Source organism: Phocoena sinus, chromosome 6 (assembly GCF_008692025.1).
Source record: "Phocoena sinus isolate mPhoSin1 chromosome 6, mPhoSin1.pri, whole genome shotgun sequence".
Taxonomy (NCBI): Eukaryota; Metazoa; Chordata; class Mammalia; order Artiodactyla; family Phocoenidae; genus Phocoena; species Phocoena sinus.
In genome coordinates this window covers 52,021,268-52,048,339 of record NC_045768.1, presented here as the reverse complement: position 1 = coordinate 52,048,339, position 27,072 = coordinate 52,021,268, and the positions used below count along the sequence as shown (strand labels likewise).

At 42.1% G+C, this 27,072-nt stretch overlaps 1 protein-coding gene across 8 annotated transcripts in view; it reads right to left on the bottom strand.

Moving 5' to 3' along the window:
• Window positions 1–27,072, bottom strand: part of KANK1 (KN motif and ankyrin repeat domains 1) — a 212,680-nt gene that overhangs the window by 42,589 nt on the left and 143,019 nt on the right. For 4 of the 8 annotated variants that reach the window (XM_032634663.1, XM_032634662.1, XM_032634665.1 and 1 more), the window contains one exon: window positions 16,871–16,990. The exons of 1 other annotated variant lie outside the window; for it this stretch is intronic. In XM_032634663.1, the coding sequence (XP_032490554.1) occupies window positions 16,871–16,907 (37 nt within the window). In that variant the 5' untranslated portion in view covers window positions 16,908–16,990. Of the gene's footprint in view, window positions 1–1,095; window positions 1,256–16,870; window positions 16,991–27,072 lie in introns of those variants that run through there. 3 more of the 8 variants (XM_032634669.1, XM_032634672.1, XM_032634673.1) reach the window with 3 other exon arrangements.

Here is a 27,072-nt window from a genome sequence, read left to right as displayed (position 1 = left end):
GACGTGACATTACAGAGGCCAGGAGGGTCACATAATGGCCCTCTTCTCCAGTGTTCAGTGCCAACTAGAAGATGCAGCGACTCTACCCAAAATCTGTCTCGTAATAGTCAAGATACCACGGGCACTTCAGTACTTGTTCTCACCAGCCTCAGCAGTGCTGCCTTCTAATGTCCACTGTCTAATTTAAAGACTTACTGATGAACTAGAGCCTAAATTTGCCATGCACGCACAGATGGGACACAGCTTGGGGACTAAATGCTGTTTTCCAAACTTTCTTCAAAAATAACACGTTGAGGGCTTCCCTGGTGGCGCAGTGGTTGAGAGTCTGCCTGCCAATGCAGGGGACATGGGTTCGTGCCCCAGTCCGGGAAGATCCCACATGCCGCAGAGTGGCTGGGCCCGTGAGTCATGGCCGCTGGGCCTGCACGTCCAGAGCCTGTGCTCCGCAACAGGAGAGGCCACAACAGTGAGAGGCCCGCGTACCGCAAAAACAAAAAACCAAAACCAAAAAAAAAAAAAATAACATGTTGCTCTAAGCATACATAGGAAATGTGCCAAAGAGTAATTTTGTGAAAAGCAGAGAAGCAGCACAAGCTAGGACTTTGGGACAGAAAGGCTTTTCTAACAAAGCATTAAAGCTTTTTTTTTCTTTTCTGGGGGGTGGGGCTAAAGTAATTATATGAATCCCAGCCCTTATTTTGTTTTACAGTATTTACATAAGAAAAAGAAACCGGCTTTAAGGCACACTGAGCAGCTCCCTATTAGAAAAACAGAGCTCAAAACAAACGACCAAAAATGGATTTACCAACAAGAAAGGAAATTCTGTGATTTAAGTAAGCCATAAACTCAACAACTCAGACCTTAACATATACATACAACCTCTCACTCCCACGACAATGACATCTTTATGTTAGAGCCACGGGCTAAAGCTGAAACTGTCACTGAACCAAAAATCCAGGACTAAGTTATTCTTTCCAGCCTGTAAGAAAAGCAAATATTTTTTATAACATACAGAGCTTGAGTTTATATTTCACCAACCCCCATCCAAATGTCACACTCTCCTCTATTTTTCTTTTTTTGGGCTTTCTTACTTACCCACCCAGAAACAAAATAACTGTAATTTTCAGCAAGCAGGAAGCCAAGTCTCAGGCCCACTTCCCTCAGCATTAAAGGGCCTGCACACGTTAGCAGGCAAAGAGCCCAGGAGCTGCTGCAGAGCATTTATTTATACCCATTTGGAATTTCCTGACCAACTAACAGCCTGCTGGCCACGGGGTTTAATTCCAGGACTCTCGGCGTCAGTGAGACAGCAAAAACTACCAATGAACGAAACTGCTAGCAAGGATCTTAACCCAGAGGTAAAGACAGACCTCTCCCATGCCCCTTCCAATTTTTCAAACAAACTCTGCTCATATCCTTCTGACACATGAAGTGCTAACCTAGAAATACAGCTATAAATCTGCTAATTCTAGGAAGAACACAGACTGAAAGGTGACAAATGTGTCCTTATTCTTCCTGCTGACTTAGTCCCTCCCCCAAACCCTCCAGTGCTGAGAAAAGCTCCCGGTCACAATCTGAGCCATAGCGCAGGGCTGTTCTATGAAGGAAATGATTCAGTGTTATGCTGAACCCAGGCTGGGCTTGAGGCGAGTGATTTCTTTTCTTGGTTTATTCTTATTTAATGCAACATGTAATTTGAAGGCTAAAAACACTCCCATTTGTAAACCACAGACCCAAACCTGTTTTTTTTTCATAGTTCCTTAAACATTTTATTCCAATTAGATCATATGACTTTCAAAGACACAGAATTAGTTCCCAAACAAGTGCATTCTGTTTTAGGGGGATAACATTTTTGAGCGACATTTTGTTTCTGTTTTAAACGTTTACTAAGAATGAGATGTCCCTCTAATGGTTTAAATTCACCACCAAAGAAAAAGAGGGAAAAAAGGGTTCTTTTAAATCTGTTCTTCACTTGTGCCTAAGTATATTGGGTCAATGTGACTGACTCTAGTGGAATAAAGTTTAATTGAACTCTTCTACAGGGCAAGTAAGAAAAGCTAGTTCTAAACGGTAAAACAGAGATTAACAAAGAGTAAGGATGACTCTAAATGGCCTGTTTTGTAAAATTCAAAATGGGACAGCTATGTGGAGAGAGGCAGAGTTTTACAAGAACCCCTGGATTTGCAGAGTCTAACTGGTCCACCTTAGTGCTGGCACACACCCTATCTCACTCCACTCACATTCTCGTGGCTGAGTGCTTTAAAAGTGACTATCTTTGAAACAGACATTTTCCTGCGTGAAGCTACAAAGATCAAACTTTTTAAGATGACGTGGAATTCATTTGGGCTTGTTTTACGCCAAATAAACTGATTCAGAGAGAAATAACAAACTAATAAAGAACAAAGCTTCAAGTGCCAGATACTTTGAAATATAGGATCCAAAAACTTCCAAGTTATTTTACCCAACGACACCACATTAGATAAGAGATTTGAGTTAGATCAATTTTTTCCTTGTTTTTGGACTTAAGAAAAACTTTTTTGAGATATTTATGTCCCATAAAATTCACCCATTTTAAGTGTACATTTTGATGAGTTTTAGTTAATGTATATCGTTGTGCATCCATCCCCACAATCCAGTTTTAGAAAACATCCATCATTCAAAAAACTTCCTTAGGCTTGTTTTTTTTGTTTTGTTTTGTTTTGTTTTTTTTGCGGTACGCGGGCCTCTCACTGTTGTGGCCTCTCCCGTTGCAGAGCACAGGCTCCAGATGCGCAGGCTCAGGGGCCATGGCTCACGGGCCCAGCCGCTCCGCGGCATGTGGGATCTTCCCGGACCGGGGCACGAACCCGTGTCCCCTGCATCGGCAGGCGGACTCTCAACCACTGCACCACCAATGAAGCCCCTTAGGCTTGTTTTATCATTTGCTTTTAAGAGAGAAATTTTCTCCTCTGTACTTCTGAGAATATTCTGGTATTATTTAGTCACATTATTATATTCCAAACTAAGTATCAATATCAAAAGACTCGTTCTTAAGAATTAAACTGAGGAAAGCAACTGAATGTAGTGTTCCTTAATCCTGGAAAAAAATTCTGCTAAATTTTTATTTTATAAATATGAATATAGTTGTTCTACAAAAAGGGTGATGGTCGTTATTTTGTCTGTGTGCTTCTATGAAGGCAAGGTCTAACAGAAAAAGTCACTGTATGCAAGTAAATGTCTAGTCCTTTATCAAGGATGACAAAAGTTGGCATGGGAGAAGAATTAAATAAAGGAGCTTCCTCTGACTGGAGAGTGTCAGTCACAACGGTTCCCACTGTTGGGAGAAAGACACACCTCTCTGCCTCTACTCTTCTTTAATTTATGTACAGAAGAAGCCACCAAATGAGATCTGGGAGGATGAAGATGTGTGTTCAAGACCTTTCCTCAGATAGGTGGGGAGTAGCCAGGAAAGGTGACTCCTTGTGAGAGGGGAAATGGGCTGTAGGCAAAGGCTTCTGTGACACCAGGCTGGCAGACAGTGCCCCAACGGTCCTTCTTCCCTGGACGGTGGCTGCAGGACTTTGAGATGGCAACCAAGCGTATCAGTAGCCACAGTTCTGCTGACTCATCCCCCCATCCCCACCCCTCTTGTGGTGGGGACAGGGGCATCAGCATCTTTACAAGCTTCCCAGATGAGTCTCTGCCACAGCCAGGGATGAGAACCTCGGCTCTAAACCAAGCAAACTCTGCAACTCTTAAGTGTGCTCTTCATCTTGGCTTCAAGGAAGCTGAGAGCCAAACTGGGGGCAGCCCCTTAAGCAATTCAAGTAACCAAGTAAGGTTCAGATCACAAGTTCAACTACCTTCAGAGTCCAGGTTAATGATGGAAAGGAAGGGGTTCAGAGGGATTTGGGGGCGACCAGAAGGCACCTGTCCTCTCCAGATGACTGTGGCCCTGTGAAAGTACACATCCAGTGATCCAGATCTTTTGACTTTTCAAGATAAGCTGCAGAAATTGGTATATTTTTTAGAAATTGGTATTTTTATATGAAATTATCTAATATAAAAAATCTTGGCAATTAATTCAAATTAAAACAAAACCTTGGGTTGGTCAAACTGAACACACTCCCAGGTCTCGGTATGACACCAAGCAAGGACTTCATGGTATCCATTTGGGATGTAATTTCATTCCTGTTTCCATCCCTTTCCTTTTCCTATTTTCCAGGTGGCCAGCTTTTTTTTCTTCTCATTTAAAATGGCTAGAGTCCTTGTTGAAACAAATTGAAGACAAAGACAACAACCAAAACAACAGCCTAGGATCCCTACCATGACCATTTCTCTAGCAGGTAATCTTGATAGCAAAAACCCTACCTGTAAGTCTTCATCCTGAAAAGAGACAGGTTGAAAGCAAGATGCTCTGCTGTCATGCTCATGAAGGACCTGCGTTGAGACTTCCCCTCAACCCTTAAAGAATTCAAATACCTTATCACGCTACGTCACCCATCCTCTCCTCTCAGATAGGATATGACACCAAAACCTGGATGTCTAAGGGAACTGCAGTGACGGAGAAAAGTGGGCACAGTTCCCTTCCTCACCACCAGGGCTCCTTCTCTATCCACCTCCCTCACAGCCCAAGGAGGCTGACAGGACTTGAAGGGGATTAGAAGGACAGGACAGGTCCAGCAAGGGCTTACAGTTCTTTCCCATCCTGTTAGGTGTGGACAGCATTGGGTGCTGGAAGAGCACTCCTCTTTACCTGCCTGGATTAGAAGGATCTGCGCCTAAAACTGAACATCAGGGAGATTTTCCAAGGAGAGGCCACAACCAACACCAAAAGGGTGTGCCCCAGCGGAGGTGTGAGGTTCCAGCTGGAAACTGAAATCGGGAAGAGGGTGCTATGGACGATGGGCCTATCTTAGAAGGCCAGAAGAGAATCCTCTGTCTTTGTTAAACCTTGCTCAACAAAGTGCATTTCCCCCAGACACATTTAAGGTTTAACACTGGAGTCACACTGAATTTCTGTGGGTTTTGGGTTTTTTTCATGGTCTGGGTTGCCTCATGATTATTCCTTTCATTAAGTTTAAACTAAAGACTTTCTCACAATATATTTACATCTGAGATTTGAAATCAACATTTAAAAAAGCCAAATGACAAAATGAACTGGGGCATGAAACTAAAGGATTTAAAACTTTAAATGAGATCACCACAGAGACTATAAAGGCTGTAAATGATGAAGCAGTAAGGACAGTTGATTTCCTTCCATCTAAAAGGGGTGATAGATCTGTAGAGACCTTCCCCAAAAAACTGTGGGTGAGAAGGAAGGTAGACCAATGGCCATACTCCTGCCTTAGAGGTCACCAGCTCAGGTTCTCATCCACAGGTTCAACCAGTCCACCAAACCAGACTAGATAATAAGCAAGAGGAACTGATTGGAGCTCCCCCACCTCTCTCTGCTTGGATTGTTAACAAGCTGGGAAAGGAGCAAAGAGGCCATGGGAGCTAGAAAGAGCTTTCCAAATGGCCTCCAATAATGCTCCTCTCTGGATAACCACATTGTACCTGGTCTCCTCTCCCTGGAACTCAAGGCATTTAACAGACAACACCATTTTAAGCCTACCTTAGAGCACGTGATAGAAAGTATACACTACAACTTCCACTTAGATGTGAGGTATGAGGAGGAAGAATCCAAGTATGTGTGACAGAGTGAAAGCCACCTGTTCATGCAGGGGAAATATCCGGGTGAACAGGCTGGGAGAAAATTGCCAAGAGTATGACAATTTAAGATTGGCAACTGGTAGGGCTCAATTCAACCCCACAGATTCCTAAGCAGGCACTGTGCCTGCATCTTGCTCTGTATTAGATGCCCAGAGTTAAGGCAGCACCAAGGAGGTGGGCTGCAAACATTTGTTGGTTGAACACTGAGCCTGTTGGCTATGCTGGGTACTACACAAGCCACAATGGGCATACCAAGATGAAGACGACATGAATCCGGCCTCTTAAGACCTCAGAGATTACAGATTAATGAGACACACAACTACAACTCTTACATAAAAGCAAGTGATGGCAACTATTTAACAGAATACAAAGCTCTCCAGGAATAAACAAGAGGAATGGGCGAATTCCCACTGGGAGTATCTGAGAACACGTGTTGGAAGAGGTAAGAGAGGAAGCAGGACTTGAAGCATAAGAAGGGCTCATATAAACAGATACAGGAAAGACATCCAAGTAAAGAGAACAGCGCTTTGCACAAAGCCTACAAGGGCAGGTAGGAGTGGGGGAGCAGCAGCTGGGGTGGTGGAGAAGCCCCTGCTTCTTTCACACCTCTTTGGACAGAGCAGGTCTCTTACCACCTGGAGCCATGGAGAACTGGGAAGGCCAACTGTGATTTTTGCAGGCATTATGACTGAAGAAACAGAAATAGACTATGATTTCTGTCAAAATAAGGCCCAAAACAAAGGCTCAGAATAAAGAGCAGAAAACAGAGATTAAAGTTCATGAAAGCTAAAATGTTTGGAGAGACAGAGAAAATAACAAAAGTATAGAAAGCTCAATGACCCTTAATCTTGCCAGCCATCCTTAACAAAACAAAATCACAAAGTAGTGAGAATAAGGCAAAGACAGACCCACTTTCACAGAACCTCAGGGTTGGTCCTTCCACAAAGAAGGGAAACAGGTGCCCTCTGCCTAGTAAATTTCTGTGCAGTCTTTTAAAAGTGAGCTACTGAATGAATGAACTCACTGAACTGAATTATTCCTACTGAGTTTTGTATCATTCTTTCTGGTAGTCCAAAAACTATACCCTCACTTAAATTTACCACTATTTGGAAAGCCTACTTTTTCTGTCCAGAGGACAGAAAACGGAGGGATAACGTCCCAGAGGAAAAGCCCCCAGCTCTAAGCCCTCTTTACCTTTCCGGAAGCTTTTCTGTCTTGGATTTCTTCATTTAAAATCAGTATCCTGAGGTGGTGTAAGTTCCAGCACTGTCTTCCAGTTCTCAAATAATTTCCGAGCACCCCCTTTGGAGAATCCACGGCTCCTCGTGTGTGTGTGTGTGTGTGTGTGTGTGTGTGTGTGTGTGTGTGTGTGTGTGTGTGTGTGATGAATGAGCATTTAGAAGGCATTGCTCAGGGCCTGCTGAGATTCCTTACAGGACAGGCTGACAGGTAGCCAACCACAGAGCTTATGATGTGACGTGACCTTTTCCCCTCCCATTGCCAAACAGCTGTCCCTGAGGCAGATTTGAAAACTGTGTAAAGTGTGGTGCTAATGGAAAAATTGGCGGCAAAGGGCTTCAGTATTTTGCAATTTTTCCCTGTAAGCTGCATTGCTTGAATGGTTTGACACGCAAACCATTCCCTCCTCCCCGACCGGCTTATGGACTTCCAGGTCTCCACCCTGCTGTGCTATAGAAGTCAGTATACCATCGGGCTGACTCACCACGTGAAGAAGTGGAATACTGGCTAGGGGACGTGCTGCATCAAGCCAGCAGGTACTTCTACCTCCTCTGCCAGGTCATGGGAAGACAAATCAGGCTTTGTCCTCACAGTTGGAGGGAACATGCCAAATGGGCTGCCTCAAAAAACACTGCCATGGGGTGGCCCTGATTTGAATAAAAAATCCCAGTCAATCAATCTGAAATGCTAGGGAAAAGGAAATTAACCAGCCGTCACTTGCTGGGTACGCTGTCTTACATGAGGGGAATCCTGAGAGCAGAGGAAGAGTGAACTTTTTTCTGTTTTAGTTAGAAGAATGTAAGAACTGATGCACATGACTAACGATTTAAAGAGATTAAGCAGTTGGGCTTATGAATTATTAGAAATGTCACCCCTCTCTCCCTCTGTTATATTTCTAATCTTGGCATATTCTCTCCCTTTATTTCAGGAGACTTTTTTTTATTTGTGGCTGTGTTGGGTCTTCGTTGCTGCTCACGGGCTTTCTCTAGTTGCGGTGAGCAGGGGCTACTCTTCGTTGCGGTGCACGGGCTTCTTATTGCGGTGGCTTCTCTTGTTGCGGAGCACGGGCTCTAGACGCGTGGGCTTCAGTAGTCGTGGCTCGTGGGCTCAGTAGCTGTGGTGCGCAGGCTCAGTAGTTGTGGCTCGCGGGCTCTAGAGTGCAGGCTCAGTAGTTGTGGTGCACGGGCTTAGCTGCTCTGAGGCATGCGGGATCTTCCCGGATCAGGGCTCGAACCCGTGTCCCCTGCATTGGCAGGCGGATTGTTAACCACTGCGCCACAACAGAAGTCCCCTTTCAGGAGACTCTGAAATGTGCCTGCTGTACAAAAACACTCGAAATGCCTTTGCCTAACAGATAGTTGATGCAAGAAAAAGGCACTCAGAAAGTGGACAGGGAAGGGAAAATTTGGCAGGACAAGCTGAATCAATGTTTGCAAAGCTGATGGAATTTATCAACTAAACCAGATACTGTGAGATCAAATTCAGAAAATCCCATGACTATCACTTGATTCTATCCAACAGAGATCATGTCCAAAATGCAAAAGATCCTTTGGAGAGAGAACTGTTCCAATTAATAAAATCACAGAAAAAGGAGCTAAAATAAATTTAGTACTTGTGACTATTAATAGCAAATTGCTTCCATAAACTATTACTCTAGCACCAGCTCCTTTAAGTAAAGGTTTATATGATGAAATGTAGCCATGTCCACAACCTCTGATCCAGCTGGTGGAAATGTCACGAACCACTCAAATCTGGCTTGTCACAAACAAGACAAAGTAAGAGTACAAAGATTTAAATTTCAGGATAAGAACAAAAATCCCAGGAATCCAATAATTTTTTTCTCTTGGTCCAGTTCTCCCTCATGTCTGTAGTTCTGCTTTTCATTCTGTTGGTTAGAAAAGCCTTCTGAATATTATAGAATATTATTCAATCTGAATTTTCAGCCATGGCTTGCTCCAAAAACTACTAGGACTAGAAATCTGGTCACTATTTTTAAAAATCCTCAATATAGCTACATACTTATTTTTAAGCTGTGAGATCACTTGTCCATATAGAGCTGCCAGCTGAGATCACTAATGCTGTATATGTAAGTGGCTGCATATTTTAAACACTTCTCTTGTTTTCAGGCTTCCTAATGAACTGCAACCCAAAAGCAGAGCCAGGTTTTATCCTCTAAAACATGAACATACTTTTCCTAAAGCATATGGGAATAGAGTACACTCCAAAAATATCTAATAAGGCAGCCAAGGGAGGAAAGATAGAATCATGATTTTTTTTGACTTAGAACTTCTACGACTGTATGAATGAATCTTACCAAGTCTGATTCCCTGGTTGGGTCTTATTTGAGGTTTTTTATTAGAGAAGTCTACTCAATGCCATTTTAAAATATGTTGCCAGAAAAGAGCAAGAATTCATTATCTCTGTGAATTTGAGAACTATGCTAACTATTTTTCATGCCAGATCAAAGAGCCTTTTATAGAAAAGGTCCCCAAAGCAGAAACTGTGAGCTTTAGTCACTGATTCTCCTCCAAACCCATTCAAACCTTTCTCAGAAATTGCACAAAGGAGATGAACAGGAATTATCCGGGACACAGGAAGAAGGAAGCTAATGGGCTCAACTAGCCCACCCAAAGTTCTTCCAGAAAGAGGGGAAGTGTATAATCAGAAACAAATGTCAATACTCACGATGGGAAGTCTGCGGGTGAGCAGGGCACAAAACATTCAAGTCCTTGTAGGAAGGGTTGTTGTAATCCTTTGCCTCACTATGCAGTCTCCTAATGATAGCAACAGCTCAAGTTCTTAACATAGCCAATCTCCCTGTTGGGCTTTTATTTTGTGTTTTTTCTTTTTTGTTGGCACCCACGGTGTATCAGGGCAGCAATCGACAACTGAAGGGTACTTTGCCCAGCACTCAGGACTAGCAAGAGCCTGGATTTTATCCTTCTTACACCCAAGTCAGCTGGTACTTGCTGGGAGATAAGTCATCCTTCCTCGGCTTAGCTGGAGAGCTAATCGCCTGTCTGAAATCTGATGCTTAACCCATTATGACTCGCTCATGGTTTGAAGCAAAAATCTTATAAGGCGAAGCTGGCTACAGCTTAAACCAAAGCCTTGAAAGTTTATAAAACAGGCAAGCCCTGACAAGGGAGGGACTCTTCAGAGCCTCTTGGGGGCGGGACAAATTCTGGGGTTCTGATTAACCAGACAAGCACGATTCTAAAACCCAGGGTCCCTGTTTGTAGGTGGTCTTGGCATTTTAACAGTAATGAAATTCAAATACAAATACTTCTTACTTAAAAAAATAACTATCTTACCAAACACCATCACTATAAGAAAGTAAATTATTTCATTTATAAACTTCAGTGTGAAATTAGCCTTCAAATAACTAACAACGAAGTTTCATTTGAAGTTGAAATGCATAATCTAATTAAATCCAATTAGTAAATACATCGAATAACAGGATGAAACTGCACAATATACTAAATATACAAATATTTTATATATATATATATGGTATTAGAATACGTTTGTTAATTTGGCTCTATGAAACACGTCACACGAAGAAAAAAAATAACCCCTGTCAGGAAGGACATGTTATTTGTAATCATTCTACTTTTGGTTTTTTTGTAGTTTTCTTAAATACCTACTTTCCCCTTGACCTGTTTCCCCTTGATCGGATCTTCACAGACACTATACTTCTGATTTTTAATGTCAACAGAATGCCTCAAACAAAGGAAAATTACTTTCCATATTCAACTTCTGGCTTAGCCATGGTGGCAAGTCGTGTTTTGCCACCTGAAAATAAGGAAGGGAGACTGAACAGGAGAAATCAAAACCCTGGCTAGCTCTTACGTATGTTTTTATGTTAGGCAACTCTGTGTTACCCTCTCAGCTCTTCTGATAACCACTGAACACACCACTTAGGGGAAAATGCAAAGTACAAATAGGAACACTCATTTAATCCTCTTGCAGATTGTATCAGGAGACCCTGGAAGGTCAAGAAGGGTACCCATGAATTAAAGCAGCCCCAGTTTCTAATCAGCTTACTCTCTGTCTTTGGAGTAATACAAACACAGAGGTCAGGTCTAAGACTCACCACCATGAACACAGCACCTCTGCCATGCTCTGTGACATTCTTTACAGATGGTCTCAGAAAACACCAGGTCGACTCTAGCCAAACCAGTCAGTGCAAATTGGTCTTGTCTTGTACTTGACAAACAGCATGCAATCCCTGCTGTCAGGTTCACCGCAGTGGGCTCAGAGTTCTGTTAGAGAAATCCTCCTGCCCAGAAAAAATATTTACACAATGGAGAGTGGGCTGCACTGCACTGCAGCCTTCTGCCTGCTCGGCCATGAGTCTTTGGCTTTCTCTGATTGGCCAGTTCTTATCAGTGGCCTTTGTACCTCATTTAAGATCAGCATGGAGAAAAAACCTGGAGCCAAATAACTGACCAGGGTAACAAGATTTTATGAAAGTTATTATATTAATTTAAAATGACAACCAGGGCTTCCCTGGTGGCGCAGTGGTTGAGAGTCCGCCTGCCGATGTAGGGGACATGGGTTCGTGCCCTGGTCTGGGAAGATCCCACATGCCGCGGAGCGGCTGGGCCCGTGAGCCATGGCCGCTGAGCCTGCATGTCCGGAGCCTGTGCTCTGCAATGGGAGAGGCCACAACAGTGAGAGGCCCGTGTACCACAAAAAAAAAAAAAAAATAACAACCAAATGTTTAATGTAGTTCAATAAAGTATATTAAATGAGTAAGTATGCATCTGTCTGGAAAAATTCACATGTATTTGGGCTGTGAAAGAGAACAGCAAGAGAGGGAAAAACTGTAATAAACTAGCAAAGGCAAGTATTCACAGAAATAAAAATGGTGATGGCAAGCATAAAAAGTCACTCCCTAATGCTCATCTATCCATTTCACTTAACTGTCAAAGGACAGTAATTCAATTCTTTCCCCAGCATCACAGCATCCTACAGAGCCTGGCACAATGGCACCTGAGCCGGTGTTTATTAGATCAGGAACTTATAACAGAGATAGCGAAACAAGAAGGATGGTGATTTCTCCTGACATCTGACCAGCACTTTACATTGTGTTTTTACGGTTATTGTTTTATTTTTTATTCACAACAATCCTGTGAAGAAGGTAGGACAGGTATGATTATCTTCATCTGACAAATAAGCCACTTGTTACTTGGCTTCTAAAGAGATTCTAGGCTCTAATTAAAGTTTCACAACATTAATTAGTGTTTACAGAGGCATCGATCAGTACACTCAGTTTACAACATGATGCAAAAACTTGGGGAAAAGCACACTGTCCCTATCTCTAAATTCTTCAGAAATACAGCAATTTACCTAACCAATGACCCCCATTTACTTACTACTTGGCTATATAAAAAGAGAACAGTCAGCCATAAGCAATTTATGATGTTCATAAGTCATTACATTAACTAATGACATTAGGGTATTCTTAATAATACCATAATAAAATGTTTTAAATTAATGAAAACAAAACTGGACCAGTCAATAGAAGTAGGATAAAGGATCTGGTGAAAAACAGATAAAACTATGACAAACAATTGATAATGAGGGGGTTGCCAGTAAGAAGGAAGATGCAGTCTGGAAGGGGTTCACAGGTAAGGTTGCCAGGTTTAGCAAATAAAAATACAGGACACCCAGTTAAATCTGAATTTCAGATAAACAAAGAATACTTTTATAGTATAAGAATGACCTCTATTTTAGCTGCATACTCTGTCCACAAGGAGACTTTAACTTCCACTAGAATGTAAGATTCCTGCAAGTAGGGATTTTTGCCTGTTTTGTTCACTGTTCTATTCCCAGGGCCCAGAACGATGTTTGGCACGTTGTAGGTGCTCAGTAATATTTGCCATGTACTAGTTAAGTTTATTTCTTAAGCTGTGATGGTATGTACATGGGTGCTTGTTATATAAACTTTACGTATTTTGTATGTCTGAAATGTACAGTAATAAATTTACAAATTACAGCATTAACTAACTGCTCTTATAAGGGGGAGGGGGTGGGGGGAGGAATGGATTGGGAGGTTGGGGTCAGCGGATGTAAGCTATTACATATAGAATGGATAAACAACAAGGTCCTACAGTATAGCACAGAGAACTATATTCAATATCTTGTGATAGGGACTTCCCTGGTGGCTCAGTGGGTAAGACTCCACGCTCCCAATGCAGGGGGCCCGGGTTCAACCCCTGGTCGGGAAACTAGATCCTGCATGCATGTTGCAACTAAGAGTCCACATGCAGCAATTAAGAGTCTGCATGCTGCAACTAAGGAGTCCGCATGCCGCAACTAAAGATCCCGCATGCCTCAACGAAGATCCTGCATGCTGCAACTAAGACCCAGCACAGCCAAAATAAATAAATAAATATTAAAAAAAAATCCTGTGATAAACCATAATGGAAAATAATATGAAAAAAGAATGTATATATAACTGAATCACTTTGCTATACAGCAGAAATTAACACAACACTGTAAATCAACTATATTTCAAAAAAAAAAAAAATAATCAGTACCTTTTACCCAATCTAACTGAAGGACTCAATGGGGAAGTCAGAGTATAAAAAAGACTTGGAATAGTCCCCTACCCAGTTTAAACTCTAAACAGGGACGTGAACATGGGATGATCAGTCTTCAGGTGTGTTTTGCAGCCAAGGGCACAGTTTAACTAGGTGGTACTTTTCTCATCTGTCTTCTTTTGCATCTGCTTTATTCCTAAGACCGTGGAAAGTGTTTCTTTTGCCAGTGCTCTGACTGCACCGTCACACAGGATTTCTCCTCATATTCTACGGAGCCCAAAGCAGTGATTTTTCAGGGGTAGGGGTAGGGGTAGGGGTAGGGAGGGAGACCCCTTTCGGGCATAACACATCTAGGGGAAGTACAGTTTAAAAAAGCATATTTAATATTATACTTTATTTTTGGAAAATGAAAGAAAACCATATAATTTACTCCACATTTAAAACTTCCACTAAACTATCCAAATAATGTAACTTTTTCTCATGGGAAAGATCAGTAACCAGCCTTCATTAGCTGCCATAAAGCTCTCTTTATCTCATCTTAATCTGGGTTTGTAAATGTTCTTATGTTAATTACATTTCAAAAAGTATATTTATAACTCACAAACACTTTCGCATTGTTTGAGTTTGGCTTTTTTTTTTTTTAACAACGGGCAGGTATTTCTTTTGTAATACAAAGTGAGAAAAGAAAATGTAAAATACAGATTTTTATAACTATAATCTCCACTATGTGAAATGCATAAAATTTAAAGAAGGAAATAATGCCATTTGCAGCAACATGGATGGACCTAGAGATTGTCATACTGAGTGAAGTCAGACACAGAAAGACAAATATCATATGATATCGCTTATGTGTGGAATCTAAAAATAATGGTACAAATGAACTTATTTACGAAACACAAAGAGTCATGGATGTAAAAAAAACAAACTTATGGTTACCAGGGGGAAGCGGGGGAGGGATAAACTGGTAGATTGGGATTGACATATACACACTACTATATATTGATATAAAATAGGTAACTAATAAGGACCTATTGTAGAGCACAGGGAACTCTACTTGGACTCTGTAATGACCTATATGGGAAAAGAATCTAAAAGAAGAGTTGATATATGTGTATGTATAACTGATTCATTTTGCTGTACACCTGAAACTAACACCACACTGTAAATCAACTATGCTCCAATAAAAATTTTAAAAATAAATAAATTAAGAAAAAAACTTTAAAGGCCATATGGAAAATGAGCAAAAAGTTTATTATAGGGTGGTGGTATTGCCAGTAATTCTTGCTTTATTTTTTTGGAAAACACTAAACTTGTGTATTATAAAATTTTCTCTAATGAGTTTCATATATACATATGTGTATGTATACATAATGTATACATGTATATGTACCTGTGTATGTACATACACACATATATTTATACACATATATGCATATATAAAATTAAAGTAATTGTGTATGACTAAGCCTCTAATCAGATTTGCTTACAGGCTTACAGAGGTCATGGTGATTAGAATAAACAAAAACCTTCCCTTGCCTTGTCCAGGCACCTTTGTGCAATAACAATTCATACCCTGACACCCCAGAAGTCACAAATCAGACAGCTTTTCTTCACTTTCAGACTCAGTCCCCAGACCTGTTAGGCAGGACACCAGGTGAGGAAGAAAGGTTATAACTGTATCATCAGACTTCAGGAACAAAGGAAAAGGGATACTCCAGGACAAGTCAAGTTGGAAAGGGAATTAGGGTCACTTGGGCCAAGTATCTAAACCCTGGAATATATTGATTCTGCCAGAGATACCATAGCGTTCCAAGGCACCAACAACTTCGAGCCCGCTCTCTCTGAGTGTGTGAGAAGAACTGAGGGCAGCAGAGGGAAGGGAGATCATAGTACCACGGGGGTGGAAACCCACCCACAACTCTCAAGAAATTTCACAATGTTTCAATCTCTTCCCTTATCAAATATTCGACTAGAGAAACAAGTAATAATCCTGACTTTCCTTTCTTCACTTAGGTAAGTTACTGAGCTTTTCTGTGCTATCATATAGGGATGACAGTGGTGGTGGTGATGATAACAGCATACTCTCCTAGGATTACTATGACTATTAAGTATGATAATGCAGGCAAAACATCTTGGGCACCATGGTAACACTAAGTGTTCATTAAATGTTAGGTATTGTCATTCCTATTTTATTAATGACAGCAGTCCTGAGCAGAATCTGTAATAGTCCTGAGAAGCTGAGCAGTAGAAAGGATAGGAAAAAGAATGAACAGAGTAAGATCAGTTGTTCCATAATAAACAACTGAGTTTATTTGGGTTTGGTTTGGGCCAAGCTAGAGCATCTTTCCAGAGGGGATACTTGCAGCTGGGATTGCTGAAACAGAAAGCCACACACGGGCTGGGTGGGCCCAATTCAGAGGTCTCCTCCTTCTGCTGTTGTTTTACAACTTACACGGCACTTGTGTGCACATTCCTGGTGCTCTCATTGGTTCTAACCCTGCAGGTGGATATACTTACTGATGTCTTACACATGGAGAAACAGTCCTGCCCAATAATTCATGGTTAATGCAGCAGATGGGTCTCCCGATTCCAATCCCACATTCTCTCCATTACCCAGTGCTCAGAGCCAGCAGAGCGAAGACCTTGGACTCAAGCGCTCCACAAGAATTCCCACATACACAGTTACTGCTCTCACACGTTCTGCTATTTGGCAGATAGCTCAAAAGAGGAATGAACACTTAGAGTACCATTTTGGACAGGTTGTCATCTCCTGTCATACACTGTCTCTTAGGAGGCTTTTCTCAGCATTTGTTCTATAAATTTCTCCAAAATCTTATATAAGCAATATTGGAATAGATATGCAAACTCTATAGGTCTCTAACATAACCAAAGCAATAATCAGAATACAAGTCTTTATGATTCATAATATATTTGGTTTGCTGCACATTCCCCTCTGGGAAAGTTACTTTAAACAAACAAAAGTTGCTTGGGAGTGGATACTAGGAATTGGTTCTAAGCATTCAAACTCATTTCCTCTTTCATCGTTCAATCCCTCATAAAGAAGCGCAAGAGGAGTGTACATTATTCTTGCATCAGCATTCAGTATTTTACATTTATCTTTCAACACTCCGATAGAATTGACGTAGGTAATAATTTACCTAGCTGATTTTTGTACATAAAGACTCTAAAGATAAAAGCAAATTCTCTAAGAGATTAAACGAAACAACAAAAAACTTCAATGGACAGAAATTGTTTGAAATCCTAGTTATCTAGGCAACTTATTATTTACCCATTATTTAAAAAGAAATAAATTAGTTTGAGCAAAGACACACACTAATACACACACACACACACACACACACACACACTCCAGAACATGGAGTTACCTGAGGCACAGCCGTTAACCTTTGTGGTGTGAGCCATGCTGGCTTGAATCCAAAGACAGATACAGAAAGGAGTGAGGAGTCATGCAAATTTTATGCATCAAGTTCCCAAGTGCACTCAACCTGAAACAATAAAGAGCCCCATCAAAATGGGTCATTTAAAAATATGCACAACACTATATCTTAGACTTCTGTTTACAAAGATGACTGCTAATGGAGAGAGCAAATTGGAAGGGGGGAGAGACAGCCTGTGGAACAAGGTGGTGACTGCCCCGGACCCGGCCACTGGGTGTTGAGAGTGACACACCCACAGATGCACCTGTGGACAGGTGCTGAAAGCAGGTCTCTAGACACAGTACTCTTATGGGAGATAAAATATGTTCTCCAGAAACGTGACTTTTTAAGGAAGGTGGCCTTCAAATACAAATATGTATCATTCTGTATCATTTCACAAACTATTTTTCATTTTGACACTTATCCTCCTTTCCAAATGTTGGTTCAATAGTTTCATTTTCTCAATTGAACCAAAGCAGCTGTTACACCAAATGCTCATTTTTTTAAAAGGTTAAACTTCATGTTAATTCTTCCTTGATAGCTCAAGTTTTTCACTGACCTAGTCTTTTTAAAACATAAATCTGACCCAGGCAGTCCCTGTCTTAAAAAAAAAAAAAAAAATCTTCAAAATCTCCCATTTTCCTGTTGGATAAACTTCAAATGACACAGCACGACATGTGGTTTTGAAACATTTAGGGTTTGTTAGGCAACATTTTTCTTATTTTATATCGATTCTCTGCTTAAAAGTTAACTGAGATTACAAGACATATTCCAATCACAAAATTTAAAACAAAACACACACAAAAAAACCCACTGCTCCAATCTTTGCTTCTTCAAAATGCCTTTTGAGAAATGTTGGCAAGGGCTTCCCTCGTGGCGCAGTGGTTAAGAATCTGCCTGCCAATGCAGGGGACACAGGTTCGAGCCCTGGTCCGGGAAGATCCCACGTGCCGTGGAGCAATTAAGCCCGTGCACCACAACTGCTGAGCCTGCGCTTTCTAGAGCCCGCAAGCTGCAACTACTGAAGCCCGTGCGCCTAAAGCCCGTGCTTCGCAACAAGAGAAGCCAGCCACCACAATGAGAAGCCAGGGCGCACCACAATGAAGAGCAGCCCCCGCTCGCAGCCACCACAATGAGAAGCCAGGGCACACCACAATGAAGAGCAGCCCCCGCTCGCCGCCAGCGCAAAGCCACGAAGACCCAACACAGCCCAAAATAAATAATTTAATTTTTAAAAATGTTGGCAAGGAAAGCAAACAATGGTACAGACAGAAATATTCCATTTCCACTGTGTTCAAATTCTCACTCTAAACCAACAAAATCCGAAGAAATTGAGCTTAACGAATTCCAAGCTGAGAAATAAAGTGTCAATTTAGAAACCCACATGAGCTTCTCAAAACAGAATGCTAAAATAACATATCCATTTATCCTGGATTCTAATGTAGCCATTGATGTCATTTAAGAGCTTTTAATGATTAAAAAAAACTATTCTGTCATAACCTATTTTGTTAAAAATACATATGTACATATTTACACATCTATTTAAAATAATTAGAAGTAAATACGCCAAAATGTTCATTGTGGTTGCCCTTCAGTGATGCAATTATGGATGATTTTAGCTCCTTCATTACTTTTGTAATAACAATTATTTTAAAAAGAAACATTAGATACTTCCTGTCAACTTGGTTTTATCTGCTTTAAAAGGCCCTGAAGAAAGAAAAAAGTATTTTAAAACACTATGCAAAAAAAAAAAAAAAAAAAAACACTATGCAGAAGAAAACTATCAGGCCACAGTCATGGAGATCATAAGAGATTAGAAATATAAACAAATAGGAAGGAAGAGGAACCAGCTGATTGCTTTGATCACACAGGGTGAGAGCTTCTTGCTGCTTAGCTAGGGAAATTTTCTTCACTGTTTGAATGGGTTTGCACTATGGTTCAAGGCTGACTACTGAAAGCAGCTCAGTGCAAACTCTAAAGGACCGGTTTCTACAGGCTGCTTCTGACAGCTGTGCTCCTTGCATGGCTTTTCCAGCTGCGGTGACTACTGCTGAGCTTACCCACAGAGACCTAATTCTCAGCCTCCCACTGAAGGCCTCCCAGCTCCCTGCTGGTCCCCAGTTTCTGTCTGGCAGCCCACCAGGAGGGCAGGATGACTCTAATCTCTCTATGTGGCAATCACCTGACATTCTGTTGGAAACAGACACTGGTTCAGGTCCATGGCATTGAACTTGGAGAGTCAGAGCTAGCTGAATCAAAAGGCAGACTTTAGGGGTAGAGTGAGCATTATGTCTGACAAATGTAGCTTTGTTAAGAAAAAAAGGTGGGGACTGGGTAAACTGAAGAAGGATGAGTGAGCTGATGAGGGGGCAAAAGAAAGAAGCCCAGCTTCTGGAATTACTCAACTAATTATACTTCTAAAAGCAACAACAACAAAACCTAAGCAAAACTGTTTACTGGCCTCAATCTAGCCCTATGTGTTTGTATTCTTGCTTCATAATGGCTTGTAAATACCACCATTTAAATTCTTGAGGGCAAACAGAAGGCCAGAAGAAACAAGCTTCTTGTGTTATGGGTGAATGAAGTATGTGTCAAGGTATTTGGATGGAGATGTGCCCAGAATCTTCCTAGTCAAGCTTCATAAACTTTGGTCCAAGGTTCTCTCCTGTTATTGAACCTCTTTCAACCTGGCAGAAGATTTTTATCTCAGATTGAATTTGGTCTCTCCCACCCTCCCCCAAACTGAACAATAAAATCAAAATGAGGAGGAAGCCTAAAATTAGGAATCACAGGCATATCACTGGTAAAATAACAAAATATGCCTGTCACTGGGTGTGGATCCTGGCAGTGTCTGTGCAGAAACAACAGTTTTATATTGTGTATTGATTTTTCCCAGTTATTGTTCATGCCTGACAGGTGGCCTCAAATTGTGAGGACTCAGTCTTCTTAATGATATGCAGATTCTTATGTCAGTGAATTGTATAAACCAGAAAAGATTTGGCCGTGATCCATTCTGTTACAGATCAATAAACTGCTTCTTTTCACTGTCAGAGAAGACTGCAAACCAGTAAATCTTAAGTGGTACAACAGTGGCTTGGTTTTGCTCACTAAGAAAAAGTGCCTCAAAAAGATTTAGGAAAATACATCAACAGAGAAAATAAAGAATTTGTCTTCTCGTCTGTTTATTTTAAGAGACTGATCTGCATTGAAGAACATTTTAGCAGCTCTCCAAGTATGGTGCAGAGAATAACGTAGACATTGCACGAATTAACCCCATAGATACATTAGCTTAATATGAAACAGATATGAAAAAGAGCGCACTAGACCTTTTCTAAGAACACATGAATGAAAACAAATAAATGAAACAGAAATTTGATGTGCACTCTAGGCCAGCACTGCCAACCAATCAAATGGCATTGCCTTGGTTAGAACCAAGATAATGATGATGATAGCCACAACACTGATGACAATGCTGATGACAGCCAGTGTTTATCAAGCTCTTACCGCTATGTTATCGAAATCTAAAACATCATCTACTCCAAGCTGCACCATTATTTTAAGTACCTTTGATTTTAAAAAATATATTGCTAATTAAATGGTAATAAACTGCTTCTTAAAATTACATTAATTGTAAGACATATCCTCATTTCACAAGTGTTAAAATGTGAAAAATGTGCATCTTGGAATTGGCAAAATGATGTTACCTTTAAAAGCACTTTTAAAAGCGCTTAACAGTTATTACCTTAATTAAACCTCACAACAACCCTATGAAGTACAAAAATCCTCTCTTCCCATTTTACAGATAGGAAGCTGAGGCACTGGGAGGTTTAAAATGTGCCGAAGTCACACAGCTGGTAAGTGAAAGAGCTACAATTAAAGCTAAGCAATTCGGCCCTACAGCTCATGCTCCAGCCCCTGTGATTAGTGATTTAGAGTGAGGGCACTATTTCTTGAACAAATAGCAACGTATATGCGCATAGTAAGGTCCCTTTCAAGGGGTCACCTAAGGGATGTATATGCCTATTGCAAGGATGCTCTGTTCAAATCCCTTTTAGGTAGAAAGTTATGTTTCAAAGTTTTATGTAATATTGGTTTTAAAGCAATTGTATTTCCAGCTTTACTCTTTGAGATTAAATGTTTAAGAGCTGAGGAGCTACTTATATGACACACAGGGTATATCTTAGCACTTATTGGTCATACTCTCTTCCAGACTCCACATGATATTAATCAGCTTGGTTATCAATCTTGTTCCTTAGACTTTGCCATGAATGTCATTTGACTCTTTCAAAAAATTAAGTATACTTAAAAATTTTTCTGCCACCGAGGACAGGTGAGAGATTCTCAGTGGCACTGCAGGAGTTTAAAAAATGGATAGGATCAGTGCAGCATAACTGGAATAAGAACCTTGCTGCTCAAAATGACAACTATGAAAGGGGAAACAACCATTTTGATGTGTAAGTTCTAGAATGTCTTTTATAGCATATAGTATTTTTCCTAAATTAAAGAAGCAATATAGGGCTTCCCTGGTGGCACAGTGGTTGAGAGTCCGCCTGCCGATGCAGGGGACACGGGTTCATGCCCCGGTCCGGGAAGATCCCACATGCTGTGGAGCGGCTAGGCCCGTGAGCCACGGCCGCCTGTGCTCCGCAACGGGAGAGGCCCACGTACCACAAAAAAAAAAAAAAAAAAAGAAGAAGCAATATAAAGAATTTGACAAAATCTAGGCTTCCCTGGTGGCCCAGTGGTTAAGAATCTGCCTGCCAATGCAGGGGACACAGGTTCGAGCCCTGGTCCAGGAAGATCCCACATGCTGCGGAGCAACTAAGCCCGTGCGTCACAACTGCTGAGCCTGTGCTCTAGAGCTCGTGAGCCACAACTACTGAGCCCACGTGCCTAGAGTCCGTGCTCTGAAACAAGAGAAGCCACCGCAATGAGAAGCCCGTACACTGCAACTAAAGTAGCCCCCGCTCGCCATAACTAGAGAAAGTCTGCGTGCAGCAACAAAGACCCAACGCAGCCAAAAATAAATAAATAATTTTAAAAAGAATTGGACAAAATACGGAAAAGACAAAACATGCAAAAAATAATCACTTACTATCTCACAGTCCTAATGTTCCATTGTTACCACCTGAGGCTATTTCTTTTGAATATATTGACTATATGTATATTTTAATTACTTTAACATGTTTTAAAGACTACATCATCCTAGAATTTGTACCAGCCACTATTTTGTTTCCATTTTAGAGAAATAAGATAAACTAAATTATTATGCCATTCCCAGAAGCTCACACACTAGTGCTGGAAGCAGAAATAGACACAATTAAAGGAGAAAGCACTGAAACAGCAGTGTATACACAGTTCAACTCCAATCCATAGTAAGGTGGTCTTACTTTGCCCAAAAAGGGTGGGAGTAGCTGAAAAATGTATTCAGAAGAAATCACTTGGCCTAAGTCTTAAAGGATGAATGCATGCTTTTCAGGGCAAGAAATGTGGAAGGGCATTCTAGGCAGAAGGAACAGCACATGCAAAGGCAGGAGACGAGAAAGTGGAGGTCTCAAAGTGTGGTTCCCAGACCAGCATCATCATCATGATCTTCTGGGAACTTCTTCGAAATGCAAATTCTCAGGCTGCCCCAGACCTATTGAAACTTTGGGGATGGACCCCAGTAGTTTGTATGTTAACAAGTCCTCCAGTGTAGGCCAAAGGTTCTCAAAATCACTGACTTAAAAGATGGGTTAATTGGGGAAAAGTTATGCCCTAAGGCTCCAAGAGCCAGGAATGCCCTCTGATTTTAAGAAAATGATACCCAGGGACTTCCCTGGTGGTGCAGTGGTTGGGAATCCGCCTGCCAAGGCAGGGGACATGGGTTTGAGCCCTGGTCCAGGAAGATCCCACATGCCGTGGAGCAACTAAGCCCGTGCACCACAACTACTGAGCCTGCACTCTAGAGCCCGGGAGCCACAACTACTGAGCCTACATGCCACAACTACTGAAGTCCACGTGCCTAGAGCCCATGCTCCACAACAAGAGAAGCCACTGCAATAAGAAGCCCACGCACCGCAATGAAGAGTAGCCCCTGCCTGCCTCAACTAGAGAAACCCTGCGTGCAGCAACAAAGACCCAGTGCAGCCATAAATAAATAATAAAAAAATTTTTAAAAGAAAAGAAAATGATACCCAGGGATTTAGAAAACATCCCCCAGAATGCCTGACCTTTCTCCATTCACTTACTCAAAAAATACTGATTGGGCATTCAGCATATAAGAGGCATGCTGCTGGGCACTAAAATGGTAAACAAAATAGACTCAGTTCCTGACTTTTGGGGGCTTTTAGGCAGGAATTACACACATACTTACACACATACCAGCAAATTTTTAACAAATTATGCGAAATGTATAATACAGGTGTAGAGTGAGACTAATAGAGGCTGAACTTCTTAGGATTAAAGTTGAGAGTATGGAGATGGATGAAAATGGGTGGTCCTTGGAGGCTTCTCTAGGGAAATGACACTGTAGGTGAAACCTGAGGGATGGGTAGGAGTTAGCTGGGGGGTGTATGAAAGATAAGAATGGTCCAGAGAACAGAATGGAGCTCATAAACAGACTGACACAATGCTCTCACCTGCTTTTCCCCAGTGGTATATGAAACTCAATAAACTCAATAAAGGAAGGAAGTCCTTGAAAAAAATGGTGCTAGAGCAATTTGCTATGTTTAGGCAAAATAACAAAGCTTCATCTTACTCTTTCACCATATACAAAAATTAATTCAAAATGAATCATAGCTTTGAGTGTAAAACCAAAACAACTATAAAGCTTTCAGAAGAAAATGTAGAAGACCCTTGCAAACCCTTGCAGACCTAGGGTTTGGAGAAGAGTTCTAGATGTGACACCAAAAGTTGATAAAGTGGACTTCATCAAAATTAAAAGTTTTTTTTTCTGTAAAAGAATGGCCCAAAGGCTCTGGGGCAGGGAAAGTTTTATCAGCTGAGCAACTGAGTTTATTCAGAGAGCAAGAGAGCAGACTGGGCTGAGAGGAGACGTGAGCAGAGGCTAGATTATAAGATTTGCCGGACCTTGCTGGCCATGGTAAGGAAAATGAGTTTTATTCTAACTGCAAAGTAAAGTCATTGAAGGTTTTAAAGCCAATGAGTAACATAATATAAATGATCTTATTTTCAAGTAGTTTGCTTATTAGGCTTTCTTTAGGGAGAGGTAGGTCAGGGCTTCTTTAGTTATATTATCATGGTGAAAGGACGCTGGATCTTGCAGGAATGGTTTATTCAGACCAGTCCTTTAATTTGACTTTCCACAAACATTTTATTTTCTACTCTTTAGAGCAGAAAGGCTCAGTCATGCTAAACAGGAACTTCCCAGATGTTCTTGTGTTTTCCCCAGAAGATACAAGTTCTTATTTAGGAGAAACTAAAGAGTTGGTCAAGTGCCTAGATCACAAGGTACTTTATAATTTGCTGCCTGACAAAAGTTCCCAGAATGTTAAACTGTGTTATCAATATGGCATATGCACTTCAACTGAAAATGGTTACGGGAAAAGCTGGAACCAGAAACCAAATCCAGCGATTTAAAAAGAACTAGCGGGCTTCCCTGGTGGCGCAGTGGTTGAGAGTCTGCCTGTCGATGCAGGGGACACGGGTTCGTGCCCCGGTCTGGGAAGATCCCACATGCCGCGGAGCGGCTGGGCCCGTGAGCCATGGCCGCTGAGCCTGCGCGTCCGGAGCCTGTGCTCCGCAACGGGAGAGGCCACAGCAGTGAGAGGCCCGCGTACCGCAAAAAAAAAAAAAAAAAGAAAGAACTAGCATCTCCTGTGCCCCAGCCACAGTCAAGTTCAAGTTGCCCTTAACATGCGATACAAGCTATTTCAGTGTCTTGAATGCTGCCTTCCTTCAGCTGAAATAAATCTGATTTATGCTTTTATACTTTATTAATAAAGACTCAGAACATTCTCTGCTATTCTGTTGTCTCGGGCTTTCCAGCTGGGACAAGCACACTGCTTTCATGACTGTGCAAAAATCCAGCTCATGTTCATCTACACATGCGAGGCGGCAAACACTAGGGTGCAGGGTGGGGGAGTTGTTATCTGCTATGTAGATTTCATTTAAAAATGGGAAATGACTGAGAACACTTGTTTCCTGCCGGTGTCCCATTCCACTGAGGGATGCTCTGGATAATAGCAGTATGGCGCCAGCCTGACCAGTGACAGGCCACGCCCAGGAGAGAGATCTTTGTCCTCTTGTCAGCAGACCCCTGGGGTCATTCCCACCAATTTCAAATGGGCAGAGGCCATAGATGCATCCTCTGAGGGCCAAATCAAAAGCCATCAATCAATCACCCAACACTTCTGTCATGTCCAGCTGGGAAATGCAATAGGCCAAGGGAAGCTTCCTCCACAGGTAGGATTTAAATTCCTTCTTCCTCACCTGAGGTCTGCCTCTTCCTTGCCCCGCTTCTCTGTTCCCCCTTCTAAAAGGCTCTGACAGCTACGTCTCAACTCCACCACACTAGGAAAAGTGCCAGAGCATGGAACCTGCCAGAGAAAAGGCTTCACCCCTCACCCAGGGGCAGAAAGGTTGGGCTCAAGCCAGAAACATAGTCTGAAGCCATGTCCCAAGTAGACTCACAGAGCATGCAATCTGGCAGTGCTATGGAGCCAAATGCAATCAGCTCCTGAGATGAGGGCCTTGGGGCATTAATGAACATTTAGCCTCCTGGGTGATAACACCTAACGGGCAGGGTCCGAGGCAATGAGGAAGCTACAGAGCAAGATCCCCAAACTCAGAAAGACCGTGAACAGTGAGATCTAGACAGAGGGCGATCAAAGGCCTGTTAGTACATTTCTATCACACTGAAGCAATGTTAATTCACAAACATTTGTTTGAAACTCCAGGTGGGGGTAAAGAGAAGCAAAAACAAAAATTTCTAGCCATCAAGGGAAGAGGAATGTTCATTAATGGCAAAATAGCTATTATTTCTAATTTCAAATGTCTGACAGCTGTGCTTTTATTTGTTCTACACTGTTCTTTTAAAAAATTAAGTTTGGGGCTTCCCTGGTGGCACAGTGGTTGAGAGTCCGCCTGCCGATGCAGGGGACACGGGTTCGTGCCCCGGTCCGGGAAGATCCCACATGCCACAGAGCGGCTGGGCCCGTGAGCCATGGCCGCTGAGCCTGCACGTCCGGAGCCTGTGCTCTGCAATGGGAGAGGCCACGACAGTGAGAGGCCCACGTACCGCAAAAAACAAAAATAAAAAAATAAGTTTGGGTTGATAGGCATTTACATGTGTTGGTTAACACCTTCTAAGCCCCTCGCTACTCCAAGCATGGTACCCTGTAAACAGCAGCAGCATCTGTGTGACTTGTTAAAAAAAGTAGAATCTTGGGCCCCACTACAGACTACTGGATCAGAACCTGCATCCTAACAAGAAGCCCAGGGGGATCGTACACACACTGAAGTGGGGGAGGCGCTGGCTTAGCCCTAGTTTCCCCATCAGGGCTTATGCTTCTTAACAGGTTATCTTCTATCCTGAGGGACCCATAGCAGCGGTTCACAACCTTGGCCGATTATTGGAATTACTGTCCAGGTCCAACCACAGACCAATTAAATTACTCTCTGGGGTTGGGGCCCAGGCAGAAGTTTTCTGTTTTTTGTTTTTGTTTTTTTTGCGGTACACGGGCCTCTCACTGTTGTGGCCTCTCCCATTGAAGAGCACAGGCTCCGGACGCGCAGGCTCAGAGGCCATGGCTCACGGGCCCAGCCACTCCGCGGCATGTGGGATCTTCCCGAACCGGGGCACGAAGTCGTGTCCCCTGCATCGGCAGGCGGACTCTCAACCACTGCGCCACCAGGGAAGCCCCAGAAGTATTTTTTAAGACGCCCTTAGGAGATGCCAATGTGCTATGCTTGAGTCATTGGCCGATTCCAGTGATTCTCGAAGTGTGGTCCTGGTCCAGCTGCACTACCAGAGAACTCGACAGAAATGCACATTTCTTTCTTCCTTCCCTCCTTCCCCTCTTCCCTCCTTCCAGCCTTCTCTGTCTCTGTCTCTCTCTCTCTCTCTCACTCACACACACACACAGACTGGGACTATCTTTATAAAAAGAGAACTCAGCAAAACCTCAGGAAGTTCTCAGAAGGCAGGT